The sequence below is a fragment of the Pteronotus mesoamericanus genome, unplaced genomic scaffold, assembly GCF_021234165.1.
Source record: "Pteronotus mesoamericanus isolate MK-2021 breed Mesoamerican mustached bat unplaced genomic scaffold, CSHL_Meso_final scaffold_85, whole genome shotgun sequence".
NCBI lineage: Eukaryota > Metazoa > Chordata > Mammalia > Chiroptera > Mormoopidae > Pteronotus > Pteronotus mesoamericanus.
In genome coordinates, this window is record NW_026555329.1 from 43,101,532 (window position 1) to 43,111,764 (window position 10,233).

At 36.3% G+C, this 10,233-nt stretch overlaps 1 protein-coding gene across 1 annotated transcript; it reads left to right on the forward strand.

The window, feature by feature from the left end:
* The first annotated feature begins 3,783 nt into the window (after positions 1–3,783).
* On the forward strand, positions 3,784–8,176 carry YAE1 (YAE1 maturation factor of ABCE1). The gene is made up of 3 exons (XM_054564626.1): positions 3,784–3,970; positions 5,289–5,410; positions 7,278–8,176. Exons 1-3 carry the CDS (start codon positions 3,842–3,844, stop codon positions 7,705–7,707), a joined length of 681 nt encoding a protein of 226 aa, XP_054420601.1. The 5' UTR covers positions 3,784–3,841; the 3' UTR covers positions 7,708–8,176.
* The last annotated feature ends 2,057 nt before the right edge of the window (positions 8,177–10,233 follow it).

Genomic DNA, 10,233 nt, shown 5'->3' on the forward strand with positions numbered 1-10,233 from the left:
CAAATAAACTATCTAACTTTGTGATTAAAGGAATTTGGAAAATAACAACAAAGTCCAAAGTGAGCAGAAGGAAGGAAATAATATAGATCAGAGCAGAAATAAACAAAATAGAGTCTAAAAAAATGATACAAAAGATCAATGAATCCAAGAGCTGGTTCTTGGAAAAGATAAGACTGACAAACCTATAATAAGACTCATCAAGAAAAAAAAGAGAAAGGACACAAATAAAATCAGAAATGAAAGAGGAGAAATAACAACTGACACCAAAGAAATACAAAGGATTGTAAGAAAATGTTATGAACAACTATGTGCCAACAAACTGGACAAGGTGGACAAAATGGAGAAATTGCTAGAAACACATGATCTTCCAAAAATAACTCAGGAATAATCAGAGAATTTGGACAGACAGACTACGACTAGTGAAACTGAAGCAGTAATCAAAAAACTCCCAACAAACAAAAGCTCTGGATTGGATGACTTCACAAGTAAATTTTATCAAACATTCCAAGAAGAACTAACACCTCTCCTTCTCAAACTATTTCTTAAAATTCAAAAGGAAGGAAAGCTCCCAAATTCACTTTACGATGCCCGCATTATCCTAATTCCAAAACCAGATTAAGACACTACAAAGAAAGAAAATGACAGGCCAGTATCTGATAAACATAGATGCTAAAATCCTAAACAAAATATTAGCAAACTGAATACAGCAATGCATCAAAAAGATCATACACCATGATCAAGTGGGGTTTATTCTGGGAATGCAAGGTTGGTACAACATTCACAAATCAATAAATTTGATTCATCACATAAAAAAATAAAGGATACAAACAATATGATCATATCAATACATGCAAAAAAGTGTTTGCTAAAATCCAGCACCAATTTATGATAAAAACTCTCAGCAACGTGGGAATAGAGAGAACATACCTGAACATAATAAAGGCCATATATGACTAACCCACTGCCAGCATCAACTCAGTGGGAAAAAACTACATGAAATCCCCCTAAGATTGGGAACAAGACAGGGATGTCCATTTTCACCTCTCTTATTCTATATAATACTGGAAGTTCTAGCCAAAGCAATAAGACAAGAAGAAATAAAAGGCATCTAAATTAGAAAAGAAGAAGTAAAACTGTCTTTATTTGCAGATGACATGAGAACCCCAAAGATTCCACAAAGAAACTTCTAGAACTAATAAGTGAATTCAGCAAAGTAGCAGGATATAAAATTAATATCCAGAAATCAGTTGCATTTTTATATGCCAATAACAAACTAACAGAAGGAGAAGTTAAGAAAATCCCATTCACAATTGCTTCAAAAAGAATAGAATACCTAGGAATAAACCTAACCAAGGATATAAAAACCTGTACATGGAAAATTATAAGACACTGAAGAAAGAAATTGAAGAAGACACAAATAAGCGGAATCACATACCCTGTTCATGGACAGGAAGAATTAAAATGGCCATACTTCTCAAAGCAATCTATAGATTCAACACAATTCCTAGATCCAATGACAGATCTAAAACAAATATTTCAAAAATTTATATAGAGCCACAAAAGGTCCCAAATAGCAACAGTGATCCTGAGATAGAACAGAATTGGAGGAATCATGCTACCTAATATCAAACTATACTACAAGTCCAAAGTAATCAAAACAGCATGGTATTGGTATAAAAAACAGACACATAGATCAATGGAACAGAATAGAGAGCCCAGAAATAAATCCACATCTTTATAGTCAATTAATATCCAACAGAGGAAACAAGCACATTCAATGGGCTAAAGAAAGTTTATTCAATAAATGGTTTTGAGAAAATTGAACACATACTTGCAGAAAAATGAAACTAGACCACCTTCCTACATCACACACAAGAATAAATTCAAAATGGATCAAAGACTTAAATGTTAGACCCGAAGCCAGAAGAACCCTAAAGAAAACACAGGCAGCAAAATCTCAGACATTGATCATAGCAATGTTTTAGCAGATATATCTCCCCAGGCAAGGGAAACAAAAGAAAAAATAAACAAATGGGACTATATCAAACTAAAAAGATTTTGCACAGAAAAAGAAACCATCAACAAAATAAAGACAACCCATGAAATGGGGGAACATATTCACTGATACATCTGATAAGGGTTTAATATCCAAAGTTTATGAAGTACTTATAAAATTCAACACCGAAAAGGAAAAACACCCTAATTTAAAAATGGGCAAAGGACTTGAACAGACACTTCTCCAGAAAGGACATACAGATAGCCAATAGGCATATGAAAAGATACTCAACATCACTAATCATCAGAGAAATGCAAATTAAAACCAAAATGAGATACCATCTCACACCTGTCAGAATGGCTATCATCAATAAATCAACAGATAACATGTCCTGGCAATGATGCGGAGAAAGGGGAACCCTTTAGCATTGTCGGTAGGAATGCAGATTGGTGCCATCACTGTGGAAAGCAATATGGAGTTATCTCAAAAAATTAAAAATGGATCTGCCTTTTGACTCAGTGATCCCACTTCTGAGAATCTATCCAAAGGAATCAAAGCACTAATTCAAAAGAACATAAGCATCCTTATGCTCACTGCAGCTCTATTTACAATTGCTAAGACATGGAAGCAGCACAAGAGTCCATCAGTAGATGTGTGGATAAAACAACTATAGGATATTCACACATTGGAATTCTACTTAGCCTTAAAAGAGAAGAAAATTTTACCCTTTGGGACAGGATGGATGGACCTAGAGAACATATGCTAAGTGAAATAAGCCAGTCAGAGAAAAACAAATACGGTATGATATCACTCATATGTGGAATCTAATGAGCAAACTGAACTAACAAGCAAAACAGAGACAGACTCACAGATGGAGAGCAGATGACAGCTAGTGGGGGGAGGAGGTTAGGGTCGTGGAGGGATTGAGCAAAAAGAAAAAAAAGACTCATGGACATGGACAACAATGCAGTGATTGCTGCCGGGAGAGGGGCAAAAGGGAACTAAATGGTAATGGGAAAAAAATGCAATAAAGATTAAATTTTAAAAAGACTTTAAAAGAAAGAAAACTATGTGTCTATTCGTTTTACTTTTTTACTCAATTCCAATGATTTCCCGGCTTTGCGTTCTCCCACCTTCCTATCACCATGGATTTCGTGTAACCCCTTAAGCCTCCTCCTTTGATTGCCATTTATAAAACACCACATTTTGCCATGTATAATGCGCACTTTCCCCCTATTTTTTAGGCTAAAATAAGGATGCACACTATACGTGGGTAGTACTAATTCCATAGCTACATAAAATTTTTAAATTCTTTAATTTATGCTTATGTGTTAAAAGTGTAACTCTAGAAAGCAGTAACGATATCTGTATGCAAAACAAGTATCTAAATATAAATAAAAACTGAATTAAAAATTTAAATGAAAGATTTTTTTTTCCATGAATGTTTGGGCCAAAATTTGGGTGCGCATTATACACGAGAGCACATACACAGCAAAATACAGGTCGGTGCAAAACTGCCATTTCTGAAGCATTTTCTCAGTCTGTTGAGATTTTGGTTCCCAGCAATTGCCCTCAGTTTGGCTCAAATAATCTAATAAAAATTCTCTATCAGTTTAAACATTTCCTAAATTGATAAGCCAGAAAATACCAGAGAGCAAACAGCGGTACCAGCAGCCAGGACACACCGGAGACAGTCCCCACCACCTACACCACGCACGACCCACGCGCAAGCGCAGCCGTCCAGCGAACACGCACTCTCAGACATCAGACCCCGCCCCCCCACTCTCAAACCGGAAGGAGTCCTGGGAACTTCCAGCGCTCAGCGGCCTTGTGATTTCTTCAGTGATGTCGTGGGTTCGAGCAGCTCCTTCGGTCTTGGGCAGTGGAAGGGAGGGGGAAGTGTTTGACGAGGAAGCGGACGAGTTGCTCCTGATGCAGCGGGAATGGCAGAGCCACATGCAGAGACGGGTCAAAGTAAAGCTGCGCGGAGGGCGCGGAGAGGGGTGGTCCCTTGATATGCTGGGTTGTGGGAAGAGAGGCGCGGAGTTGAGAAGATGGGCCGCTGATAGAGGCCAGAGCGGTCCCTGCCTTCGCCCGCGCTGCCTTCCCCCGCGTTGCCGCCCAACAGGGCCTGCATCCTGCTAAGGGTACGCGGAGGATTACTTAAAGCCGGTGAAATCACCAGGTGCATTTCTCGAGCGTGGGCGGAGTGGGATAGACGCGGAGTCCCACCAAAGTAAATTGTATAAACTTTAAAGAGATTGCAGTTTGGTGAGGATCGTAGGGAAGACGGTTGGCGGGGGTGGAATATGTGTATTCACTACGCTAGTTATGGCTGTCAGAGGACGTGTTCACAGTTTACGGGGTTGCTTGAATGTGTGAGAAGCCTAAAGTTAGGGGTGGTAGTAATCAATATATGTGGAAGAAGTGAATGTAGAAATGTTGTCAAAGGGCAATAAGGGAAAGCTCATATGGAATACTGGTAGCTAAGGTAAGGAAGTGTTAAAGTTGGTTTCGTTTTTGTTAGGTGTGCTTTATCCATCTCTAATTTGTTTCACTCTTCGTTGAGATTAAGCTTAATACCACACACCAAATTTCCAGGTGGAGCACTCAAAGCTTAGTTCAGGGCCAAATGGTGAGATCCACTTTCACTTAATATCCTTGCCAACGATTAAATTGCCCTAAATCTGCTTTTGTTTAATGTTTCAGTAAAATAACTGCTTAGCTCACAACCATGTTGTCAGTTTCAGAAATGCTTTATGTATGGCTGGGGGTACCTTCTGATTGAGCATCTTTTCAGCATTGTGGCACCAAAGGAGATGCAAGACAAAAAAAATATTCGCCCACACTGAATTTGCAGTTTAGTTGAATTTAGGTATGAAGCAAAATTTCTAAAGCCAGATTTCTTATTTTCCTTCTGCTAAAAACAATTTCCTCTTTCCCTATTTCAGTTAATTGTCCAAGACCTTTTATAACCCTACTTACTACCTTGCCTCCTCACACCAATCCAACCAGTTGCGAAGAGCCACACATGTGATTCTCCATGTATCCTTTCTGTGAAGCCATTGCTAACATAGAACCTTCAATGGGATAAACCAGTAATACGTTTTTAGGAGAATTATAGTCTACTTTGTGTGACTACGCCATTTGTTTTAGAACCGTTATGTTAAATAACACAGGAAAGGCTTGTTTTAATTGATTTTCTAAATTAGTTTTATGACTTTCTAGAAAAACCAACAATGATCCACTTGATATTAGTTTATAGCTGCAGTTGTTCATTACTTATTTTTAGGAAGGCTATAGAGATGGACTAGAGGCTGGCAAAGCAGTTACTCTTCAACAAGGCTTCAATCAAGGTTATAAAGAAGGTGCCGATGTCATTATAAACTATGGACAACTCAGAGGAACTTTGAGGTAATTTTTAAAATCTAAATGTTGAGTCATTTTAACCTCAGTACTACTAGAGGACTTTCATAAAAGTAGTATGTAAAAATAAAGTGTTTAATGCTTTTCCTACTGTTAAATCCACAAGAATGCTGCAAATCATTAGAAGAATAATAGTGCCTTCAAAAAGTCAAGATCATCAGTCTATTCACTTAATATGTGAACCAGGTGTCCTTTATGGCAAAGAAAAGATAGAAAGATGTTTGGGGTTTGGTTGGTTTGTTTGTTTTTGCTGCCTGATTTATCAGGGTTGGAATAAAGCTTTTAGTCTTGCACATGTGGCAGAACACAGTATAACAGTTCTAGACTAGAAGTACAGGATGAAAGTTATAACTGGTAATAGAGAGAAAAATGATCTCATTTACTTGAGTCCTGAACATTGAATACCTCTTAAGATTCCATAGCATGTTTCAGAGCCAAGTGGTCAAATGGCACATGAAGCTAGGAGCATGACGAGGTTGTGCTCTTTAATACTCTATATCTTTTAAACTGCCCTATATAGAGAAAATTATGCAAAGAATCACTGACTTTTTTAAAGAGTAGAAAATAAAAGTTACCAAAACCAAAAAAATCTTGGTTTGTTCTTTTTTTTTTGTTTGTTTTAGAAACAAAAGTTTTTATAAAAGGTCAATGCTCAGGAATCAGAATTTGTAGTCTACTACCATAGGAAAATGATCATGTTCATCTTCACATCAAGTTAAATTAATCTTTTATAAGTTTAGAAAGCTTATTGCTAAATCTTTTATATCAGTCAATTCCATTTTTAAAACATCATTTCTTTTTTTTTAACCCTCACCCAAGGATATGTTTATTGATGTTTTTAGCGAGCTAAGAAGGGGGAAAGAGAGAGTAAAACATTGATGTGAGAGAGAAACATTAATCAGTCACCTTCAGTAAGCACCCCAACAGGGATAGAACCCACAACCTAGGTATGTACTGTGATTGGTAATCGAACCCACAAACCTTTTGGTATACAGGATGACACACCAACCAGTGGAACCAACCAGCCAGGGCAAAACATCATTATGTTTCACAACAATCATTTTATGTCAGGATTATCTGAACAATCTGAAATGTCAGAAAACAAAAGTACTATCTGTACTAGAGTAGTAAAGAAAAATATTTATTAGGACTAGAAGAAAATTATCTTCTTCAAGAAAATTGGTAGTTAGCTTCAGCAAAGTGTCTACTTATAACAAAGGTGGGAATGTGAAGTTGCCTAAAACCTTTTTTTACTTAATCTTCAGTTTTATAGCAAGCAATTGCTGTATATGATTAGAAAGATGATTTTCAACCTTGGCTGCACCTTGATATCAGCTGGGCAGCTTTAAAAAAATAATGCCCTTAGGGATTCTGACTTAATTATTCTGGGGTATGACCTAGACCTTGATAGTTTTAAGAGCTCCCTAGGTGGTTTTAATGTGCATCCAAGTTTAAGAATCACTAGTTCAAAAGCTGTTTGCTGTCCTTAAAAGAGAAACTAATTTTTCTAGTCTCTCTTTCTCTGAATTGTATCCCTCAGAAGCTCCACGGCCATAGGGGAAAATCTAAAATGAGGAAAAGTGGATGTGGAGCTGTGAAGGAAGGGTTATGAATTAGGGACAGTTTATATGATTAAGCCTAATTGTTTAATTTCTGTTGAAAGGTAATATCCTTATATTTTTAATCCTATTTACCATTATTACTTTTCTGATTTTGACTTGCATTATTATTATCAATTTGATTTGCATGGTGTTATCTAGAAAAGAAACATGTAGGGTTTGGCATGAAAAATTTTAAAAGCCTATGATTGTTTTAACTTTTTTCCTGTTTAACTCTTGTTTATATTTTCATTCAGTGCTTTGCTCTCCTGGTGTCACCTTCACAATAATAGTTCAGCTTTGATCAGTAAAATAAATAATCTTCTGGATGCAGTTGACCAGTGCGAAGAGTATGTGCTCAAACATCTGAAATCAATCACCCCTCAGTCCCATGCTGTAGATTTATTGGACTCTATTCAGAATATGGACCTTTGTCATGTAGTTCCAGCTGAGAAAAAGATTGATGAAGCTAAAGATGAAAGACTCTGTGAAAATAATGCTGAGTTTAACAAAAACTGTAGCAAGAGTCCTGGTGGGGTAGATTGTTCATCTTTAGAATGTTGTGGAACACAAAAGCATGCACATTCTGTAAACCCAACCCTCACTTGGATTTTAGAACAGACAGAAAGTTTAGTAAAACAGCTGGGAGTATCAGTAGATGTATTACAACACCTCAAACAACTTTGAAAATTATCTTCTTTTCTAATGAAAATAATGTTCAGAACATTCCTTAGAACATATCGTCTGTTAACAAGTTTACCAAAGTTCATACTGGTTTCTACATTGAACATTTCACTATCCTTCATGGAAGTTTGAAACATCTTCAGAATTAACACGATTAAATGTAATATAAACCTTTTTTCTCTGTCACTGGTAATTTTTATGTAGTTTAAGATAGCCTCAGGAATTCCATTTCTCATTGTCATTTTCAAATTTGTGATTAAAACCAAGCATTTTCAGACTCATTATCAAAAATGAATCAAACATTTTATGAGGACCTAGTCCTACTGTCCTGTCACCATCAGTTGGTTAGGACCTCATCTCCAACTAATCAGACCAAAGTTACCAAAAATAATAGCTAACGTTGTAAATAGATATATATACATAGATATAATGGCTATGTTAATATTGAAATTAAAAGACCATAAGTGTAAGAAACTGAAGAAATGTTTATAATTATTATAAACACTACAAATACTAAAATTTGTTTCATGTTAATTAAAAGTAAAAAACATACAGTTCCTTGAAAAATACAGAAAATACTTTCATGCTCAAGTACTACTGAGTTTTTCCAAGTATTTGGGAGTTAGTGCTGTTGCCTAACAAATGTGCCAGTTGATTATATCTAACCTGTAGTTTTGCTTCATGTCCACATAGGAATAAAACCCTGGAACCACTGACTTGTAGCAATATTCTAAGCCTAGCATAGGTAAAATTAGATTCAAACTTTTTTTCCAGGTCATAAACCTATAAGATCAGGAAAAAATTTTTCATCACTTTTTTGCCTGAAACATAAATTTATGTGAGGTACCAGACTTCAGAGGCACCCAAATAATTTCCCTGTTGATGAGCTTAATTGTTTTTCATCAATATTTATATCTACTATCTATTCTAAAAGACAAGCATATTGAGATAATGAGAGAATCTGATAAAATGTCTTTCAAAAGATGAAGAAAATGTACTACGGTAATCTTTCAACCTCCTCAAAGTTCACAGAACATTAAGGAATTGAAACAACAAATTTGAAATCAGAAGATCATATAGTGGTTTCAGGATTTACTGAAATATGCTGAAAATATCAAGTGACATTTGACTAGTTTTTTTTTTAAATGTGTTTATCTCTCTGTAGATATAAGCAGTATTTCAGAGATTTACTAATTTTTTTTTCACATTTATGGATGCAGCAAAAATCTCAAATCCTCATGGAATATTATAAGCAGTCTAAATAAAGTCTTCATGTTGCTCTGCCCTGCATATTAGGTATGAAATGTCCATTCTAATGTTACCTCTTAGAAAAGTCAAAAAGTCACCCTGAGTAAAACTTTCATGAGTGTAGCTAATCTTGAGGTTTTATCTGGGTTCGTTCTGATAAGATTCCCTGAAGACAACAGCCCTTGCCACTGGAAATGTGTTTTTGTGTGGATGTTCATAGCAAAAGAAGTCGAGAATTAGCCGAATTGATGAGGCTGTTGGGTTGAAAACATCTCTTAAACTTGCTTTGCCTTTTTAAAAAATACAGGCATTCATGAACGGGAAAGGAATATTAATGGTTTGCTCTTTATACCTGTGCTGCATGGATGGGAGCCTCTGCATGACTTTTTCCCCCTTTTCTCTTTTTGTTTGTGTTTCATGTATGTGTGTATGTGTGTGTTTCTTTTATTATGTATGTCTCTGTATTGTACTAGGACCAGCAAGAGTGAGGGGAAGAAGCCTTGCTCACCTTGTATCTTTTACCTTGCCTCATATGTTGTAGGCCTGCCAAGTCTTGCCATGTCTAGGTGAACGTAAGTGTAAGGCAAAACTGCCCCAGAGCAGGCAGCCAGAGTTTCAAAGCCAAGGACATAAGTCTTGTTATTTAAGTATCTTGTTTTAAAATTACTTTGGTGTATCTTCTAGCAAAGCCAAAGAGAAATCCAATAAAAGCAGCATTTTGGAGAAGCATTAGGAAGAGTGGTGAATGAAACAAAAGCTCAGAGTTAAGTCTAATGGCTATGGGATTTCATGCAATTACTAGGGACTCCTAAGGAGGAGAGGTCTAAGATGCAGTACTTTCCTCTGTGTGTTTCTCATAGTAAGCATTTCTGAGACTTTAAAAGCTCATGGTACTTCATCTGACTCTATTCTATAGCCATTGGTATTTCTACATTATATTGTAATTACTTGGGTGTACATTTAATGTTTGCCCACTAAATTCTGCTTTCTGGGGGAAAAAAATGTTCACCTTAAATATGTTATTACTAGATGCTGACACAATCTGGCGTTTTTCTTCTAAAGGTGAGGGTAGAGAAGCCCTCTGTACTGTGCTTTTCTGACATTTCAGTTACTAGAGCTGCTGAGACCACCAAAATTTTTGTGATAAATGAACAGGAAGTGTGGGCAGCTGAACTCACACACCTGAATCCATATCTTATTTAAATCCTTAGCACTGCTTATTAACTGCTTTGTGGTAAATCAAAATAAAAACTTTGAACCAAGTCCAAGTTATGATTCTCA

Coding starts and splice junctions, on each gene's coding strand:
- YAE1 (XM_054564626.1), top strand. CDS start 3,842: ATGTCGTGGGTTCGAGCAGCTCCTTCGGTCTTGGGCAGTGGAAGGGAG. Junction 3,971..5,288: donor ACATGCAGAGACGGGTCAAA/GTAAAGCTGCGC, acceptor ACTTATTTTTAG/GAAGGCTATAGAGATGGACT. Junction 5,411..7,277: donor CAACTCAGAGGAACTTTGAG/GTAATTTTTAAA, acceptor ATTTTCATTCAG/TGCTTTGCTCTCCTGGTGTC.